Below are 20,326 nucleotides of genomic sequence, written 5' to 3' on the forward strand. Positions count from 1 at the left end.
ACAAAAAGGAAGGAGGAATTTGAGCTGGAAGCAATATAGTTTTGAAGCCACGGAGGGATCAGTTTTTAAGCTTTCTAAAAGAGGTGAACATCCTATGTTTGGGGAGGAAATCATGTGTCTTATTACTCAAAAAGAAAATCACCGAGAAAATATTGATAATTACTCGAGGCAAGGGAAAATAGCCTGTTCTGTTCTGTTCATTTAGCGAATAATCTATGTCCACATTCAAGGCATCCTTGGTAAAAGTTTGAGAAGGGACAAAATGGTTTTCTGTCAAGTGAAGCCAACATGGTGCTAAGTTCTGGGAATACAAATGCAAAGAGAAAAAAAAAATTACATTCTAAGAGATGGAGGTAGGGGAGGGAGAAACAGTTTATAAATCGATGCTGCAAAGTGGGGAGTTTGGAGGGGAGAAGGTTCCCAAAGGAGGATATGGTAAAAATACTCCCCAGAGTCAGGAGTAGAGCTTAGAGAAAGAAGGGCTAGGTGATTTCATTCAAGTGGGGCACTTGTAGCCAATCAGAGGAAGGACTGGACTCTACTCTGGGGGGGGGGGGGGGGATCCTGAGGTGTGAAGTGAAATTCAAATTGCTTGAACAAGCAAGTCCTGAGAGTCAGGAGTACAGCCTGGAAAGGGATGATGTTCAAATTATCAAGCATTATAAACTTTACAATTCATCAAACATTTCTTAGTCTCTAAAAGGAATTAAGTCTAAGTATCAATAGATGGAAAACTAAGTGGATGAATGACTACTGTCCAGGCTACAGATGTATAGACAATCCAAGGAGCTGGTCAGTACCTGTATCATGGAAGACTCTGCAAATCACCTCCTAATTGGCCTCATACTTCATCTCTCCCCACCAATCCATTCTCCTCCACTTAGCTGTCAAAGTGATTTTCTTAGAACATAGATCTGATTATATTTATTCTCTGTCCTATTCAATAACCTCCTCTGGCTCCCTACTACCTCTAAAATCAAAGATCTAAAAATGCCTTTGTTTAAAGCTCTTCCTAGCTTTCCAGTTTTCTTGCTCCTTCTGTGAGCCAGACTTACTTTACTTTTCCTTGCAAAGAGTGATCTGTCTCCTGTCTCTGCACCTTTATTTCCTTGTATTTATTTATTTTTTATATTTCCCCTCAGATCTTTTTTTTTTTTTAATTTGTAATAACTTTTTATTGACAGAACCCATACCAGGGTAATTTTTTACAGCATTATCCCTTGCACTCACTTCTGTTCCGACTTTTTCCCTCCCTCTCTCCACCCCCTCCCCCAGATGGCAATCAGTCCTATACATATTAAATAGGTTACAGTATAGCCTAGATACAATATATGTGCACCTTTATTTCCTAAGCCTGGAAAGCCCTCCCACCTATCTCTGCCTCTTAGAATCTTCTGCTTCCTTTAAGAATCACTAATCCCTGCTTTCTGCTGGAGGCTTTCCCCAGTGCACTAGAGACTTGTGCTTCCCCTTCAAAGATTACCTTCCACCTCTTCTATGTGTATCTCATATGACACAATTTCATGTACATACTGTCTCTTCCATTAGAGCATAAGCTTCTTGAAGGGACTCTCTTTTACCTTTCTTTGCAGCCCAAGTACTTAGCACAGTGCCTGTTATTTTGCAAGCATTTAATAGATGCTTGTGGATCGACAAACAATGTATTGGACTCTGAGTTGTGTAAGAGGAGGAAAGTGGAGAAATGCCTTTGGGAAATTATGTTGTGCTTTTAATAACCCACCTTATATAGCAGCAAGTGGCTCAATATCACCTGACAACAAATTAAAATCATCTTTCGGTTATCCAAAGGCATGGTTAGAGTCAGTCAACTGGGATTTATTAGTACCTGTGCACTAGTTAGTGTTCTAAGTGCTGGGGATATAAAGAAAGGCACAAAACAGTCCCTGCCCTCAAGGAGCTTCTGGTCAGGCAGATCAAGTGAGGAAGCAGCGAGTGTTACACAGAATTTTACAGATGTGTTGTTGATGAGGTTAGTGGAAGGGCAGAGAATTGTGGAAATCCCTTTTTGGTTGGAGGCTCAGGTTCTTCGTGAAGAGTTCATAAACCCGAAATGTTAATTGGCAAAAATGGAAGTTTATTATTGGATAGAAAGCCAGCTTTGCTAAGAGACTGACTTCTTTAGTGGCAAAGTCCTATTAGGGAAATGGAGGCTGGCCCTGAGAAGAGCATGTCCTACTTTGGACACTCTACAAAGAAATGAGTAAAAGGAAACCTATTTTATAAGGAGCTCTTGGTGGGCTGGGGCTGCCTGAGCTGATCAGACCAGGATCTCCCAAGTGAGATTGCTTGGAAGGCTTCCTCAGCCTGAATTTGAATAGAGATCCAGCTTGCCCTAGAAATGGCCAGTCTGCCACCATTAACTTGTCTGGGGAGATAGGCCTTCCCGGAGGGCCTGAGACTCCAGGATCAAAAGGGAGCAGTTTCAGAGTAATGATTTTAAAGGGAACAGAGTTTCACACCATCTTCATTGTAACTGGATCATTAGGCAGACAGCAAATGAATCATGCTGGTCAGGTCATGAGATGGGGGAAAACTGGAATAAGGAGCAGGTTTCCGTGGAGGACTGGACTCTGCATCTAGGAAGAAAATGGACAGAACAGAAGGCCCCATGGGTCACCATTTTTACCAGTCATTTGCCCAATGCAAATGACTATGATGTGAAAACAGAAGGCACCCATAAAACTTATTTTAAAAAAGTACCTGGGAAACCATCAAGTTTAGCAATGGCTTTTTTAATGATTAAATCAAGGAAATTCTCCATTACTTGATTTTCTTTGTACATGCTTCTGAATGTAACTTTTTATTTTTCAAGTTTTGATTCGATTTAAGAGGAGGAACACAATGGGGTTTTCATTATATAATCTTTTGGACAAGGATCACCAGCTTCTGGTCTCTCTATGGCTTGGGCAGGCTGTTTCACTTATACGGGCCTCAGTTTCCACACCAGCAAAATGGGGGGGAGGGGAAAGGAGGATTAGAACTTGATGGCCTTCCAGCTCTAGATCTCTGCTAGGTTCCATCAGGTCTCTCAGTCTCAGGTTCTACATGTAAAAAGAGGCCTCAAAAGTCCCTCCTAACTCTAGATTTTAGGACCCAATGAGTTTAATGTAATTTTAAAACGAAGCCGTCACCCCAGGATTTCTCTAAGCTTCTAGGAACCGAACCAGTCTCTCCAGTAATTCAAACTTGGCCTCGGTAAGAAATGTCAGCTCTCCAGGTCCATTGTCCTCAGTTCCTCCCTTGGGCCAGAGTATTCATTCTTCCATTCACAAAACACAGGAAGCCTCCCTGAAATGGAGCCATCTTTTGCTGGGGTTCAGTCGCGTCCGACTCGCGGCGAGCCCGACTCGCGGCGAGCCCGTCTGGGGTTTTCTTGGCGGAGGTGCTCCAGCGGTTGCCATTCCCTCCTCCGGCTCATTGGACGGGTGGGGAAACTGAGGCAGGCGGGAAAGTGGCTTGCGGAAGCTCACCCAGCCCAGAGGATTTGGATCCAGGAAAACAACCTCGGGCTGTCAGCGGCCCAGGGGTTTCCTGCCCGACACCCCCACGGGGAAGGGTCCGCTCTTCCGACAGCCCACGGTTTAGCTCGTGGGAGAGGGAGCATAAAACAATAGAACCAGAAAGCCCGGGAACACGCGTTTCCTGCTCGGGGCTTCCCGGAGCCTCCTCGGGAACGGGGCTTGGCAGACGCTGTTTTTCTGCCCCCACAGGGGCCGCGCGCATGCCGGGGGGCGAGGGGGTGGGAATCGGGCCGCTCCCGGCCCCAGGTCGGCCAGGACTCCCGCAGAGCGCGGAGCCCCGCGGGGCTGCCCAGGGCCCCCCGCGGGGAGGTCAGTGTCCGCGCCCCGAGCCTGGGCTCCTTTCCTCTCCTCCCCTAACTGGCCGCGAGCCTGGCTTTCCCCGTCCGGGGAGCGAACGCAGAATAGGCCCAAACGTTCTCGTTCCCGCCCCGTCTATGGAGGGGCAGGAAGCACGGGCTCCGGAGGTCCTGGGTGCCAATCCTGCCCTGACTCTCCCACCCCCGGATCCCACACGCGCCCCCTGCCGTTCCTCTCGGGAAACCTGGGGCTGGCCGCAAGGGCTCGGAAGATCTGCTCCCCAGAGCTCCCCTCCCCCCCCCGCCCCACCTCGGCCCCCGTCTCTGTCCATCAGTCTCCCAGGCCGAGGTCCCTTTAAGAACTCTCGCTCCCTCGCCGCGGCCTCATCCCGCCCCGCCCCCAGGAGGCCCCGCCCCCGGGAAGCCCCGCCCTTATCCCCGCTCGCGGAAGGGAAGCGGAAGCGGAAGGGCGTCACGGGTGACGCGCCAGTTCCACCATGGCGGCCCCGGAGGCCGCGGCCGCCGCCGCCCCCGGGCTGCTGGGCGTCCTGTGGCTCGTGTCCGTGACCGTGAGCGCGGGGCCGTGGGGGGCAGTGGCCGCCGCCGCGGGGGGCGACGAGACGGTCAAGTGCGAGGACCTGAGAATGGGACAATATCCTCTGTAGAGGCGGGGGCGCGGTGGAGGGGCCCGCATCTTGAGCCTTAGAATCCGGCGCTTAGAACCTGGGCCCTTCGGGGTTGGGGTGGGGCTGTCGTTAGAGAACCCAGACCCCCCGCAGCCCTGGGAGGGGGAGCCTTACAACCTAGACCCCCCACGGGAGACCCCCAAGACCTAGAACCACCCGTGGGGATTGAGGAGGTCTAGATCTAGACCCACCAGCCCTGGCGGGGGGGCTTAGAACCTAGGCCCATCCATCTTGGGCAAGAGAAGGCCCAAACCTAGAACTTTGGTGCTGTGAAGGAGAGCCTAGAAAGCTGAGAACACCGGCAGCCCCCGTGGCCTAGAACACAGCTGGGCTGCCGGGAAGGGAACCTAGAACGCAGACCCCGCCGGTGGTTACTGGGGGGACCCACAATGCCAGGGCTGGAACTGGGACTCTAGAACATAGCACCTCAGTGCTGGGGGAGCCTAGAACACCGCACCAAAACCGGGAGGGCCCCCAAAATGTGGCACTTCCCTGGGAGGGGACCCTAGAACATCCCCGCCTCGTGGGACCCTCCCCCACCTATAGAACATATCATCAGTGGAGGAAGGAACCCAGGAAACCCAAAAGGTCTTCCGAGCTGAGAGGGAGCTAGAGCGCAGGATGTCGGAGCTGGGAGACACCTTAGAACATAGGATTTCGGAGTTGAAAGGGACTTTAGAACATAGGATGTCGGAGCTCGTAGGGACCCTAGAGCATAGGATGTCGGAGTTGGGGGGAACCTTGGGACATAGAACGTCCGAGCTGGAGGGGACCGTGGAACACCGGATCTCCGAGCTGGGCTGGACCTTAAAGCACCGCGTGTCGGGGCTGGGGGGGAGCCTAGGACGCCGGCTGTCCCTGCACAGGACGTCGGAGTTGGTAGGAAACCTAGAGTACCGAACGTCCGAGCTGGGAGTCACCTTGCAGTATAGGAACGTGGAGCTGGGACGGACCCTGGAGTGTCGCCTGTCCGAGCTCAGAGGCACCTTAGGACACCGAGTGTCCGAGCTGGGCGAGGCCGTAGGGCAAGCCGCCGTGCCGGACCTGGGGGGGGCCCTGGAAATCATCATGTCTGAGCTGCGGGACATCTTGGGACACAGAATGTCAGAGCTCGAAGGGACCCTAGAACACAAAATGTCGGAGCTGGAAGGGACCCTAGAACACAGAATGTCCGAGCTGGGAGGGACCTTAAGACACAGAATGTCCGAGCTGGGAGGCTCCTTAGGACGCAGAATGTCCGCGCTCGGAGGGACCCTAGAACACAGAATGTCTGAGCTTGGAGGGACCCTAGAACACAGAATGTCCGAGCTGGAAGAGAGCTTAGAACACAGGGTATCGGAGCTGGAAGAGACCTTAGAACACAGGATATCGGAGCTGGGAGCCACCTTAGAGCACAGGATGTCCGAGCTAGAGGGCCTCTTAGAACACCGGATGTCCGAGCTGGAAGGGGTCTTGGGACGGAGGATGTCGGGATTGGGAGGGACTCTGGGTCGCCGAATGGCTCAGCTGGGAGCGACCTTAGAGCACAGAATGTTGGAGCTGGGAGGGACCTTGAGACAGAGGATGTCCAAGCTGGGGGTGACTTTAGAACAGAGGATGTCGGAGCTGGGCGGGGCCTTAGAACACAGAATGGCCGAGCTGGGAGGGACCCTAGAACATAGAATGGCCGAGCTGGGAGCCACCTTGGAGCACCGAATGGCCGAGCTGGGAGCCACCTTAGCACACAGAATGGTCGAGCTGGGAGGGTCCTTAGAACACAGACTGTCCAAGCTGGGCGGGGGCTTGGGACTTAGAATGTCCGACCTGGAAGTGACCTTAGAGCATAGAATGTCCGAGCTGGAAGTGACCTTAGAGCACAGAATCTCAGAGCTGGAAGTGACCTTAGCGCACAGGATGGCCGAGCTGGGAGCCACTTTAGGACACAGGATGGCCGAGCTGGGAGCCACCTTTGGACACAGAGTGTCCGAGCTGGGAGCAGTCTTGGGGCGAAGAATGCCAGAGCTGGACGGGACCTTAGGGCACAGGATGTCGCAGCTGGGAGTGATCTTGGAGCTTAGAATGTCACACTGGGAGTGACCTTAGGACGGAGGATGTCCGAGTTGGGAGTGACTTTGGGAGTCAGAATGTCCCATTTGGGGGCGATCTTAGGACACAGAATGTTGGGGCTGGGAGGGACCTTAGGCCGGAGGATGTCCGAGTTGGGAAGGACCTTGGGACATAAGATGGCCGAGCTGGGGGTGACCCTGGGATACAGAATGTCCGAGCTGGGAGGGACCTTAGGACATCGGATGTCTGAGCTCGGGGTGTCCTTAGGGCGCAGAATAGCAGAGCTGGAAGCCACCTTAGGATGTAGAATGTCCGAGCTGAAATCGACCTTAGAGCACAGAATGTCCGAGCTGGGAGAGACTTTAGAGCACAGGATGTCCGAGCTGGGGGGGACCCTAGGACACAGGATGTCCGAGCTGGGGGGGACCTTAGAACACAGGATGTCCGAGCTGGGGGGGACCTTAGAACACAGGATGTTAGAGCGGGGAGGAATCTCGGGCCATAGAATGTCCCAGCTGGGAGGGAGCTTCTGACAACCCAGGTCTGGAGGGGCTGCGGCCACAGCCTCGGTTTCTGGGGGGGGATCCGGTGGAAGGCTGAGCCTAGTGAGGGGTCCGGTGCGGGGGACAGCCGGCGTTCTCCCCGCCTGGGCGGCCTCGGGCCAGTCCCAACGCTTTCCTCCTCCCCGAAACGCGAGGCTGGCACATCTCCGCGACCCCCTGGGGCCCCAGCCGTGCGCCTGCGGAGCACGGGGTCTCTGGCGCTCTTCCTCTTCTCAGTGCTTTGCTCTTCCCCCCAGCTTTCTCTCACCCGGCTCAGTCCCACGACCCCTCCCGAAGCCCGCGCCGTCACAGTCAGTGTGCCTTAAGCTTGCGTTCTCAGTGCTGCCAAAGCTGTGGAGTCCTAGCCTTCTTAGTCTGTCTGCCCGCCCCCCCTCAGTCTTATTCCTACGCCTCCCTGCTGTGCGGAGGCATTCCTGGGTTTTCAAAGGCAAGGCCAGGCGCCCAAGCAGGGAGCGGCCTGGCGGTTAGGTCTGGCCAAGGAGGCCCGGGCTGGATTGTCTGGACGGACGGTTGGCCGCTATCTGGCGGGAGGATGGACCCTGGAGACGGGGTCTGGACGAACGGAGGATGGGATTCTCCGGGGCTGCGTGTGTGTCATTCTCCCTTACGGGGCTTGTCTTCCTAAAGTCTTATCTTCCCTTTCCCACAGCTTAAGCATTTAAAAGCTAAAAGGATAAATGAGAAATGGTGCTGCCCTCAGAAAGCTTGTGTTCTGGTAGGGAGCCATGACACACCGACCCCCACTGAAGAGAGTCCCATTCTCCCCTTCGTCCAGGCCCGCAGGCCAGGGGCTGCCTGTTGGGGAAGCTGCTACAGAAAATAGGGTGGAAGGCAGGGAGGGGTGCTTTCTGGGCTCTGGCTAGCAGAGGTTGAGAGTCTTTGTTTCCATGTGGGGAAAGGACCTAGCAAGCCTCTGGTATTGCTGTCAGAGGAGACGAATGCACTCCACGAGATTCAGGAACTTCTGACGCTGGGCCTGCATGGCGTGCTGCTCACTGCCGGGAGTCCTGCCAGATCAAGTTTTCCTCTTCTCCCTCAGCCTCCCCAAAAAAGAATCAAGAAGAAAATAATAATGCAGAAGAAAAAGGCTCAGGAACTTAATATTCTGTATCCTGAAATGCAGGTGTTTGCTCTTAGGTTTACAGCCTGTCTCATCCATCACTGCCCTCCTTTTATGTTGCCTTAGTTAAGGGGCATTCAGGGATGCTGACTGGTTTGTGCCCGCGTGCTCTTTTTTCCTTTGTTTTCTTTCATTTTCTCAGTGTGTGTGTGCTTGCACCCTATTAGAAATTGATTATTCCTATGATGATGTTTGGGATTGAAATGCAATTCAGAGTTTTCCTTAACTCTTCTAACATATGTTTGTAGAGATCCTGAAATAAATGAGGCCACTCAGGAACCTGTTAACTGTACAAACTATACAGCTCATGGTAAGATGCCCATGTATTATCAAGCACATGAATAATAATAATACATTAAAATAAAAATTCAGAGGGATGAGCAGGATGATGAGGAACAGTAAGCTCTGCCTCGTGAGGTTTGGTTCAGAGATCCAGGCAAACTTAGCCTGAGCATGAGAAGATTTAATGGGGACTTTTTGGTTGCGTTTAGATATTTGAGGCATTGTCACGTGGAGGTCAGAGTTTGGATCACAGGGTGCAGGTTACAAGAAGAAGAGTCGGATCAATAGAAGGTAAAACAGTGAAATTTTAGAACTTCCCCAAAGTAGAAGGAAGTTGGAGGTCACCCATTAGGAGCCTTCTTCCAGCCTTAGAGGCTGGGAGATCACTCCTAGGAGAGATAATGGACAGCATTTTGTTTCAGACTACATGAGCAAGGAAATTATAATCCCATTCTCTAGTCATTTGGTTCATTATCTACAAAATGATTTTTCTTGACTAATAAAATAGATTATACCTTTGTTAATTCTCTTTTCTGAAGCTTATTTATTTTGGTCCTAGGCAGAATAATGAAAGACATCCTTTTGATTTGTCCTCAATGTAGTACCCTCACATAAAGACTGGTAGATGCAAATGACCAGTAAAATTTAAAAAATAATAATCATGAACTTCATTAATTGTGGCAAGGATTAGTTCTTTATACCTTTGTGCCTGTAAATTCAGTTTTACAAACATTTATGATTGTGCAGACCACTGCTAATATGTAGCCAGGGAAAAATGAAACGATTGTGTAAAGTACCCTGTTGTCATCAAGTATAAATCCTAATAGGAGAATAACAACGAATACAGTGGATGTTACATGACTGAGTGAGGTAAGTCGGTACAGGGTCTGAGGAAGGAAGCTGAGTGCCTGAGGTGATCTGAGAAGCTTCCCTGAGGAGGTGGCCCTGGGAGTTGGATGAACAACCTGAGTGACTTTTCCAAGGTTCGGCTGGTTGTGTGGAGAAAGGAAGGATTTAAACCCATGTTCTTTATTTCCAGTTCAGCTATTTCTCTCATCTAGTCACCAATTCTTTCCCTCTTTTTTTTCATCCCAGTTAAGTATAATCATGATGGTGACTCCTTCAACTTCTGCTTTTCAGGTTTGTTGTTTTCATTTTCATCCCTTTTTCTGAAAAGGCTTTCTTTTCCATGTTCTCATCCCTTTGTATTCAGGACTTTGATTCATACTCTTTATATTCTTCCTTAGTCTCTGTTCCTCTTTTCAGATACTCATTTTGAGTTGCCTCTTCTGAGCAATTTCTTTGTTATTATCTTGTCTCCTCTCTTTTTTGTCTTATTCCTCACTCTAGAAGAATCAATTCCTATAGGACAGAGAGAAGATAGGGGTATGGTCCCGTGGTAGATAATGTCCTGTGCGTCTGATTCTATAGTGAATTACTGTCCTGCCCTTATGATCCTTTTTTTTTTGGCCCATTTGCCATGAAATCTTTCTGGATCTATGCTTCGCATCTCAAATAATGTTCTTTCCAAGCATCAAAAACCTGCCAATTATTCCCAATGGAAGAGTTTCATTTCTTATCCCATAACATTTACTTGTTGAAGTGTCCTTCAACAGGATCCCTTTTACCTACTTTACTCATTTTAACAATTAACCTCCTTTCCCTTTCCCTTCGTTACCTCATCCATTCTCCCTTTTTCTGAAATTTTACCCGAGTTATTTTTTTCCTCATTATTTACCATAGACTGGATTCAGGCACCATCACACATTCCCCTTTATCTTCCTCCTCTCTTGATTTTTAGGTGCTCTCTCATTCTGCAATTTTGTCTCAAATGCAAAAAACTAAAACAAAACTAAATAAAACCATTGGATATTAGAAACGTTAATCTATGGGCTTTCAGCTCTCTTTTTCACCATCAGTTCTTTGATTTAAATTTTACTTTCACCTTTCTCTCCTTTGGTGCTTTTAGAAAGAAATCTATATTCTTTGTTATTTTACCTTCCCAGATGTGTCTGATCAGTTTCTCCCTTTTTTCAGTAGGGTAATTTATTCCATGACTTGTGCTCCCTTTGGTTGCTATTCTTTTTCTTTTGCCAGGGATACCTGTAAAATTCATGTAATTTTTGTTTCTTATATTTGGACGGTATTATAAGGAGGAGAGGGTGCTAGGAGTCAATGTTTTGTTTTTTTTTAAGGCAATTGGGGTTAGGTGACTTGTCCAGGGTCACACAGCTAGGAAGTGTTAAGTGTCTGAGACGGTATTTGAACTCCGGTCCTCCTGACTTCAGAGCTGGTCTATCCACTGTGCCATCTAGCTGCCCCCTGTTTCTTGTATTTGGGAGGTGTTAGGAAGCTTCCACTGCTTCTCTTTTGAATGTTAATCTTTTTTCATTGATGATTATGTTCAAGTGTGCAGGTTATGGTGCCTTGATTTGTATCTGGAACTTCTTTGTTCTTTGGAGCACATTATCCCATTCTTTTCCACTGTTTCTAGTGAGTACAGAATAGTCATGTTATTTATATTTAAAGATCTTCCACTTGGTTGCTGCCCTGGAGCCGCTGTCTCGGTGTGTAAGTCCTCGAGGGCGTCTGTGTCCTCGCTGGTCTGGTCTCCGTTAGTGCAGAATGAAGCTCAGAGAAGCCTGCTGAATCCAGGACACTCTGTAAATGTGGTTAGGTTCCATAAACGTCATCGTCTCTGCTGTTTGAAAGCACTATGGTGGTGCTGGCTGTGTCGACCTGAAGTGGGACCCATGCCCTTGCCCTCCAGCGCCCATATCACCAAGTGTGAGTCAGGTGAGAGTGTGACTGAGGCAGAGGAAGTGGTCAGAGGGCCTAGAAGTGTGTGCGGGCAGAGAGTTTGGGGGCGAGGGGGAGCCTCCCGTGGAGAGGAGGAGATTGGCTCTGGAGCTGATCCCAAGGGGAAGGAAAGTGTTCTGAGAGAGATTAAACAGGGATGGAGTGTGGCAGGCCAAGGGGACAGCCTTCCCGAAGGCATGGAAGCTGGAGAAGGCCTCACGGTACGGGAAGGTCTGGGAAAAGGGAGGGCCCTCGGTCTGTGGACCAAGACTGGGAAGGGCTGCCTTGTCCTGTGGACTTGTGTGCTGGAACCTAACCTGGACTCTTTCTGTGTCTCAGAATCCTCAGTGTGAAGGTTCTGTCCGGGCCGCCGAGCCCCCCCATTTGTGCCCTGAGGAGGAGGGTACCGGCCTCCTTGGTACTGTTACACGTCCATCTGCCCGTTCCTTTGTTGCCCCAGGCACAGTGGGAAGGGTACCTGGTTTGGAGTTGGGTCCCAGATTCGAATCCCAGCACTGGTTAATCGGGGGGACTCAGGGCCTTCCCTGCTGCCTTTTCTTGGTTCCCAGCTTAGCCCAGTCCTTAGCACATGGTAAATGTCCATTGACTTTGCTTGTCTGGACCAGGCTCCTCTTCTGTGAAGTGTGGGGGTTCCTGGATGAGCCAGAGCCCCCCTGGTTCTCGGCCTGTGAAGATGTGCATTCACATCGTTAAGATTTGTGCTGAGTGCGGGGCCGGCTCCCGCAGCCCGGGGGGATGAGGTGGGCTCTTTGAAGGGCCATGTGCAGAGAGCCCCACCTGGGCGCCAGGGCTCAGTCCTGCCCCCTTGGCCCTGCCCTGGCTGTTGGTTGGTTGTTAGGAGCTGGACCAGTGTGTGCCTACAAGGTGATTTGTGGGTAATTTTTTCAAGAACAATTAATACCTGACTGAATCCATGCAGAGGAGCAGGGTATTAGGAAGATGAACTTCTTTTAGGGCTAATTGGGGAAATATCCCCAGAGGAAAGGGCTTACCAGTCTGTAAGAGAGACTCTAAGAAGTGGCTTTTTCCACTTGGGGAATAGTCATTTTGGGTGTTCAGAGATTGTCCGAGATGAAGATGGTCCTTGGAAGTTAATGGGAGTGAGTACTCAGCCTAAAGGGTGTGATCGCCTCTGCACACATTGAGTAGGAGGCAACTCAGAGTCACTTTGTTGCAGATTTGGGGTAGAGGCAACTTTAATGTTCAACTTTGTTTCAAACTCGAGTGTCGCCAAAGGTTCCAAGGGGAAAAAAGTCTTTTTTAAAATGATGAGCTTTTTGGGTAGGGAAATGGTGAAGTTAGAAGCAGCCAGCATCACTTCTAATGTAGACATGTTCCATCTCAATAGAAGGGAAGATCTTTGAGGATAAAGGGTAGTTTCATTCTTTGTTTTTGTGCTCTTAGTACTTGTATTAGTGCCTTCTGCTAGCTTCTTCTCAGTTCAGGCACTGTACTACCTGTTTCTGCCCATCGCCACCTATTCTTCCCAGCTATCTGCCCTCTCTCACTTTCTGATACACTGTATAGTTTTTGTATTTACTGGTACTTGTGGTATCTCCTTCCCTCCTCCCCCAGTTGAATGGGAACTTCCTGCAGACAGGGTCTGTTTTGGTTCTGTCTTGGTGTCCCCAGCACTGTCTATGCTTGTTGGATCAATGTGGAGGAAATCCTTGAGATGCACTTGGCAGCTGAGTCAGTAGTCAAATGGATCCATGTTCTCGATGCTCTGAGTGTTCCCTCCAGTGATGCTACCAGCAGCTCTGCCGCTCTTGTCCCTTGGCACCTTCGGAGGAGGAACTCTTCTGGTTGCCAGTTGTGACTCGGTTTTATCTTGCCCCGTATTATTGGCCAGGCTAGCATTTCCCTTGCTGTGTTTGTCTTGCCTTATCAGAACTCTGTCACCTACTTTCTAATCTGTGAAGCAGGGGCTTGACAAGAATAGATGTAAATAAAATCTAAAATTGTCAATGTGTGGACTCTTCTGATGGATCTCAGAGTTAGAAATTATAGGCAGCTCGATGGCAGATGATTCTCTACCTCCCCAGCCTCTGAGTCGGGACAGTCTCAGACACGATGCCGCCGTTCGTTGCGTCCAACTCGGTGACCACAAGGGGTAGTGTGGCCGACTGCATTGGCAGAGAAAGTTTCATGAGCACGAATTGCCTCTGCCAGGGAATCACAGGCTGAGCCACCTCTCTTCCCAACTCATCAATATGGCGGAACTTCCTCTGGAAACAGAGAGAGGAGTTTCTGACCTTCTGGATCAATTGGATCCCAACCTGAAAGGGAGTAAAGCACTTGGATCCTTTGTGGCGGCAAGTGTCACCTTCTCCCTTGTGTAGGGAAGATTGCAGTGATGTTGCCTGTGACCCTGTGGATGCCTCTGGAGAAGAGGAATTACAGATTTTTAGGGCTGTAAGCTGATGATTTCCAATTTATCCTGAATGTGATTTGCATATATATGTACACGGTCCTTTACCTTTCTTTGGATCCTCAGTGCCTAGCATAGTGTCTGGCACTTAGGAGGCATTCAGTAAACAATCATTGACTGAAGGACTCTGAACCGTGAGTCTACAAACTTGCAAGTCGTCATGGACTGTGTTCTTGAGTCACTGTTGCCTTGTATTCCCAGGGAACAGCCTGGGTCTCAGGAATCCCTTAGGAGAGAAATGGAACAGTACAGAGGGGGCTCTGTAGAAGTGCTATGTTGTCTACATCTGGAACACTGGTTCAAAGAATGTTCTCATTGCATACGTATTTATTAATCACTTTCCTTTGTGAATCTAGTCCACCTGCTCTTCTACTCCATAAGCCATCCAAAAAAAGAGGAAAGAAGCAGGTCAGCAAAAGTTAATCTAGATTCTGACAGTACACGGAGTATTCCCCATCCGTAGTCTTCCTCCTCTGCAAAGAAGGGACATTTTTTAAATGTCTTCTCTGGACCAGGGTTGGTCATTCCAGAGTGGAGTCTGTTTTCAGATTGCTTTAGCTTGAGAAAGACTTCAAAACTTTGGTAGTCTAGTGAATGTGATCTTTTCTGTGTGTTTTTTGCCTTCATCTGCCATTCACCTAGAAATCTCATGTGAGGGTGCCATTGTGAGTTGGGGCTTCCCTTTCCTTCCCTGGCCATTATATACTATGAGAGCCAGAAGACTCAAAATGAGCAGAAGAATTGAGGAAAAGGGGTAGGGGAGGGGATCCTGCATGAGAACAGGAAAATTTTAGGATCATGAAAACTGAAGAAGAAGGGCCGTCACCAGAGGCTAGAAGAACCTGATTAGGGGGAAAACTCAGATTTGTGTTATTGCTTCCTGAAATATTAAAGTGGTAAAGTTGGGAAATCGAGAACATTTAAAAAGTATTTCATGGAGATGGGAATAATTTCCTGAAGAAACTCCTTATGTTCTTGGGATTGAGAATATGAGTTCTTGTCAACTGTGTAAATCGGATGCCTCTTGGGTTGTTGGAGAACCTGACATAATTTGTCTTTCCAATGTGTTCTCCGTAACTGGTACATAGTAGGTGCTTAATAAATGGTCACGACATGGAAGTGGCGTTTGTCGCTTTTGATCTCTGTCAGGCTCGCCATGTTGTCAAGGCTTTGGATGTGATCCCTAGCAGTATTCATACAAAGTGGTGAGGAGCAAGGGCCCCGGCTGGGAGTCAGCAGATTTGGCCCAGTGCCGTCATGGTTTCCGTGACTGTGGGCAAATCTCAGAAAGCCTTAGTTTCCTTATCTGTAAAGTGAAGGGATTGGATTCAGTGATCTGCAAGGTCCTTCTAGCTCTAGTCTGCAGTTCTGTGCCCTTCAGCAAGTCCCTTTGTATGTTCCTGAACCTCAGTCCTTCATTTGTAAAATTAAGTGGGACTTGCTGACCTCAGAGGCCCCAGTGGGCCGTGTGTTTTGTAAGGACCAGCTCTTGAGCAGGGAGAGACTTATCATCAGTGAGCTGGCACAGAAAGAGACCAAACCTTTGTATGACTTCCATCTGTTCTTCCAGTGACAGTAGCAGAATGATAGGAAAGGGGACAAGTTGTGTTAATAAGCTTGCCTAAGTGTGGCTGTCACTGTAACATTTGGCGTCACTGTGGGCCCCCTATGCTGCCCTAGCCCCAGATGTGATTTGTTGAAGGGTGGCTTATAAACACTGCTACAATTATAAACAATGAATAGACGCAATATACTTGAAGTAGGATCTTACTATTAAATGGGCTTGTTTACATTTTTTGTCCTTTTAAAAAGATCTCATTTTAGCAGTGTGACTTCTGAGTGAGGATGTAGCTTAACTATAGTCAGACCGTTAATGCTTTTCTCAACTCAAATTGCCACATATTTACTTATTTGTGTTTAGGTTGTATTTTTCTACTTAGCTTTCTTTGTGGCAGAGGCCTCCTTGGCACATGAACCCCATGGCCTCCTCAGAATCCTATTTTTAAATGCGTTCCATAAAATATAGAGGATTGCAAAGGAAGCCAGAAGAGTGAAATGAAGATGTGACGTTTTCCCCTCACAAGTTCACGGACCCCAGTTAAGAGCCCTTGTCTTAGTAGAATATAAACTCCTTAAAGGAAGGGTTACAATGAGGTCTAGGGTCTGGCTTTAGTTCTAATAATGAATCTAATGATGAACATTTTATTCTCATGTTTCTACTGGGTTGAACCAGGGACCACATTTTACATGATTATTTCAAATGGTGTGAATCCAGTTCCTCGGACTGTTTCAGGGCACTCTTTACCTCAGTAATCCAGACCTCCATGTGACCCACTTTGGTAGCAGAGTGCCATGCACACCATGGGTACTACATAATGTTTGCTAATTTGAATACTTTTGAGCATCTATTTCACAACTAAACTGTCACCATATGCCCGGTGGTCTGCAGGACATCTTCACTTGTTTGGAGGAAGGCATTGGAGTAAAATTGTTGCGTGTTTGCACAGCCTGTTTGCTTGTAGAAAACATAATTGTTTCTTGGCTTTTTCTTTTTTTAGTGTCATGTTACCCAGCACCCAACGTAACTTGTAAGGACTTCAGCGGCAATGAAACCCATTTTACCGGAAGTGAAGTTGGTTTTTTCAAGACCACATCTTGCCGTAATGTGTAAGTAAACCATTTGCCTGAGTTTTGATTTCATAATTGTCTGATTAATATTTACATCTTGATTGCTTGAGAAAGATGAATTAACTTAGGGGGGAAATGTATCACTCCTGTGACTTAGGAAGTTACCTTTAAAGGCATTTGGGCCAAACCCCTCATCTTCGGGGGAAACCCAAGGGTCAAGGAGGCAGGATGACTCAAGGTCATGGGATCCTAGAGAGAGAGTGCAGCCCTTGTTGTATAGACAAGCCAATGAGGGATGGAATGGAGTGAGGGGTTGAGTGGGGAGGAGTTTAAAGGGATTGAGCAGTCACGTGGGTGATAAGGGGAGGACCAGGATTTGAACTCAGTTCTTTGGGGTCCACATCCAATGCTTCCTCTTAACATTGCACTGAAGGACTTGGCCAGCCTCCTCTGTACCAACAACTGTCCTTTTATAAACTGTATGAATGAACCAAAGAGAGAATCGAGTTTAAAAGTGAAATGGTCAGTTTAACGTTTCTTTGCTCATCAAGCTCATTGCTGGATATTTGATTCCTCTGGACACTTTTCTACGGAAGTTTCCGTCAGCTCTGTAAGGCTCTGTCCCAGGGGCCCGGCACCATGTGCTCCTCAGGACAGGAGCAGGCTAATGACGTTTTATGTTGGGTTCGGCTTGGCTCCTCTCCTGTCAGTAGCAGGTACTGGATCATGGGGCTGTCATCCACCTGCGGCCTCCCTCACTTTCCAGCCTCAGCCCCCAGAGCTGAGGCATTTCTCCTCTTTTCTGGTTGATTTTAGTTAAGCCACGAGCCTGAAATCTCCCAGGTGTCATGAGGAAATGTCTGGCAGGCCGTGAGAGGAGAGCTGATCTCTGGCAGCTTCTGCTCTGTGCACAGTGTGTACATTCACACCCACACACGCACAGAGCCCCCAAAAGTCCCATGGTCATCCACAGGACGCCGACCCCTTAGTTTTTGAGCTTGCCGTGTCTGCTTCAGATTCACTTTTTAGCCACATTTCATTGGGCAAGGCCATGGGATCATCGGCTGCAAGGGGCCTGTGGAGTCATCTCCACCCCACCTTTGACACTGATGGGAAAATGAGGCTCAGGAGCTGATGGGGCTCCATCTAGGTCAGGTGGGCAGCCAGGAGCAGCTGAACTCCGAACCCTGACTCCTTTCCTCTGTGTTATGTGATGTTGCTGGGCCTCTGCCCTTGTGTTGCTGTTTGCCAGGGTATGGAGCTGGGGTTGTGTCTGAGTGCGATGTGCTGTGCTGCATTCATGGGTCGGACCAGAGTCTCCCAACTTCCCCTCTGGTAATGCTGAGCTGGTGATGGGGAAAATGCTTTGGAAACAGAGAGCTTCCAAGGACTGTTTGTAGTGAGAGGGTATTTCTTAGTTGTCTGGAGCGGCTCCTTCTCCCATTTTCATGGGATAAAGCCAGATGGACTCCAAAGACCAAGAGAAGAGTCATTCTCTCTTTTAAAGCTCTGAGCACAATGGTAGGTCCCCCATTAAGGGGACTTAGAGTGAAAATAAAGGGAAAATAAAGCTGCAAAGACATGCAGCTTTGTTGAGAGCCCTGCTTCTCTGCAGCTTCCCCATGATCCCATTGGGGGCTTTCTTGGTCATTTCATTCTACATCTCATCTGACAGATGAGGAAACTGAGGTAGAAGTGAAGTTATTTACCCAAGGTAACCCAGTCAGTGAATATCTGATGCTGAATTTGAACAGGGACAAGGGGGCTCTGTGTACTGTGGTACCTCTGGCTGCCCCAGGAAATGTGGGAGGTCAGAGTGGTTCCATTGCATTCAGACCACTTTTCTCTTGCTCATTGTCTATCCTTTGGATATTTGTGTGTGGACACCAAGGATCCTGAGTTTTACTACTGGCTCCTTTTTTGGATTTTTTCCTCTTGTGAATTTGTGTGTCCCATCTGTTTTCTTCCTTCGAAATGGGACAAGGCTAGAACCTCGGAGGTACATTCTCCTAAAAGCATAGGGAAAATGGAATCAGTAAAGAAGACAGAAAGCATAGTGAGAGAGGTAGAAGGAGAACAGGAGTGGGTGTTAGAAACCATTGCAACACAGAATATCCACTGAGTATTTTTTTCCCTCTGAAGCAATTGGGGTTAAGTGACTTGCCCAGGGTCACACAGATGGGAGTTGTTAAGTGTCTGAGACCAGATTTGAACTCAGGTTCTCCTGACTTCAGAGCAGGTGCTCTATCCACTGCGCCACCTAGCTGCCCTCCAGTGAGTATTTTTTAAAGGATTTGCTGTATGTAAGGTACATATACTGGGTGTTAGATTCAAGTGAGATTTTGTTCTTAAGGAATATTCCATCCCTTGGGGCATTCAGTATATTCACAAAGAAGTAAAGGATGAGGCCCTGTCAGCTGAGTAGCAAGTGTGGGTGAAGATCATGAAAGCTGGACACTGAGAAAAGGCTCTGGCTTTCTTAATGTTCTTGGAGAGGGCAGTCGCAATCTGGCAGAGGCTGAGGGCCAGAGCTTTAGGGTAAGGAGTTGAGCAGAATGGAAACAATTGTAAGAGTTCAGGTTTTTATCAGGAAAAGGGAAGAGGGAGATGAGATAAAAGCCAGATGGACTCCAAAGACCAAGAGAAGAGTCATTCTCTCTTTTAAAGCTCTGAGCACAATGGTAGGTCCCCCATTAAGGGGACTTAGAATGAAAATAAAGGGAAGAAGAGGGACAACTGGTGGAATAAGTGGGAAGAGTATGGTGGAGCTTACTAGTGAGAGGAGGGAATCCAGTGGTTGACATGGGCTAGTTTCATTAACAAAAGTTGACTTTTGTCATGCTGAAACCTCAACCAGATACCGTATTGGGATTTTATCTTTACTTGCTTGTTGTTAATCATTATTATTCAATTATAATTATGCTAAATTTCACCAGAACCTTTTTTTATTGAGGACTTACTATGTGCCTGCTGTCTTGTGTACCATCTTGGCTGAGCAGCGTTTAAAAGCCTGCATTTCTCTCTTACACATAAGAATCCGCTTTTAGAAATGGGCCAAGTTGTTAAAAAACTTACTCAGAACTAGAGCCCAGTTTATTTTGACTCACAGACCGTTTTAATTATAGCATTTAACAATGTGATTTTGAAATGCCATTTACTTCTTGGAAATATTAGAATTTGAATCCTGGTTTTTGTTTTCCTGCAGAAACGGCTATTCCTACCGGGTGGCGGTCGCGCTCTCGTTATTTCTTGGCTGGTTAGGAGCCGACAGGTTTTACCTGGGATACCCAGCTTTAGGTGAGTTGTCCTCCTCGAGAAATGTGACAGTGTGAAACTCGTGTTCTATATGTATATAGATATTTTCTTTTAAACGAACTCTCGACTCTCCTAAACATTCAGTGTTCCATATGCTGCTTTGGATCGAGTGGGGAGACATCTGCAGCAAAGCAGAGCCTGCATTCGCTGGGCCATTCGGCGTCTGCGGAGCACGTCTGTTTCCTTGCAGAGCCGTGTTTGCACTTTCATAGAAAGCATTTAGGGGTAGCTGGGGCGCGGGAAGTTCTCTCCTTAGCAGTGCTACCTTAAAGACAGCCCTTGTGCCTAAGGGTCCCCTGTAGCTGCAGGCTGTGCAGTTCGCGATCCCTGCCCTTTGACCCTTTTGGAGTGCCCAGTTCTGACTCCGGAGTCCCTGCCCCTCGATACTTGGCCAGGGATGAGCCAGGACTGGACTGTAGGAGAGGTGCCGGCTCCTGATCTCGTCCCTCTGGAACCCAGGCTCTCCACAGCTCTCAAAGCTGCAGGCCTTGCCACAGTTCTTGTTCTCCATCACTTTGCAGGCTTTGACCTTTGGAGCTCTTTTCTTTGAGATTCTCTGCTCTCATTCTCCTCTCCCCTGTCTGACTACTCTTTCTC

General features: G+C 48.5%; 1 protein-coding gene across 2 annotated transcripts in view; it reads left to right on the forward strand.

The window, feature by feature from the left end:
* The first annotated feature begins 4,320 nt into the window (after positions 1-4,320).
* Positions 4,321-20,326, forward strand: part of TM2D1 (TM2 domain containing 1) — a 36,855-nt gene continuing 20,849 nt past the window's right edge. Inside the window, exons 1-4 of one of the 2 annotated variants that reach the window (XM_051999547.1) lie at positions 4,321-4,490; positions 8,490-8,563; positions 16,345-16,453; positions 19,620-19,711. In XM_051999547.1, the coding sequence (XP_051855507.1) occupies positions 4,336-4,490; positions 8,490-8,563; positions 16,345-16,453; positions 19,620-19,711 (430 nt within the window). In that variant the 5' untranslated portion in view covers positions 4,321-4,335. Of the gene's footprint in view, positions 4,491-5,145; positions 8,241-8,489; positions 8,564-16,344; positions 16,454-19,619; positions 19,712-20,326 lie in introns of those variants that run through there. The other variant, XR_007953926.1, reaches the window with a different exon arrangement.

The sequence above is a fragment of the Antechinus flavipes genome, chromosome 4 (assembly GCF_016432865.1).
Source record: "Antechinus flavipes isolate AdamAnt ecotype Samford, QLD, Australia chromosome 4, AdamAnt_v2, whole genome shotgun sequence".
Lineage (NCBI taxonomy): Eukaryota > Metazoa > Chordata > Mammalia > Dasyuromorphia > Dasyuridae > Antechinus > Antechinus flavipes.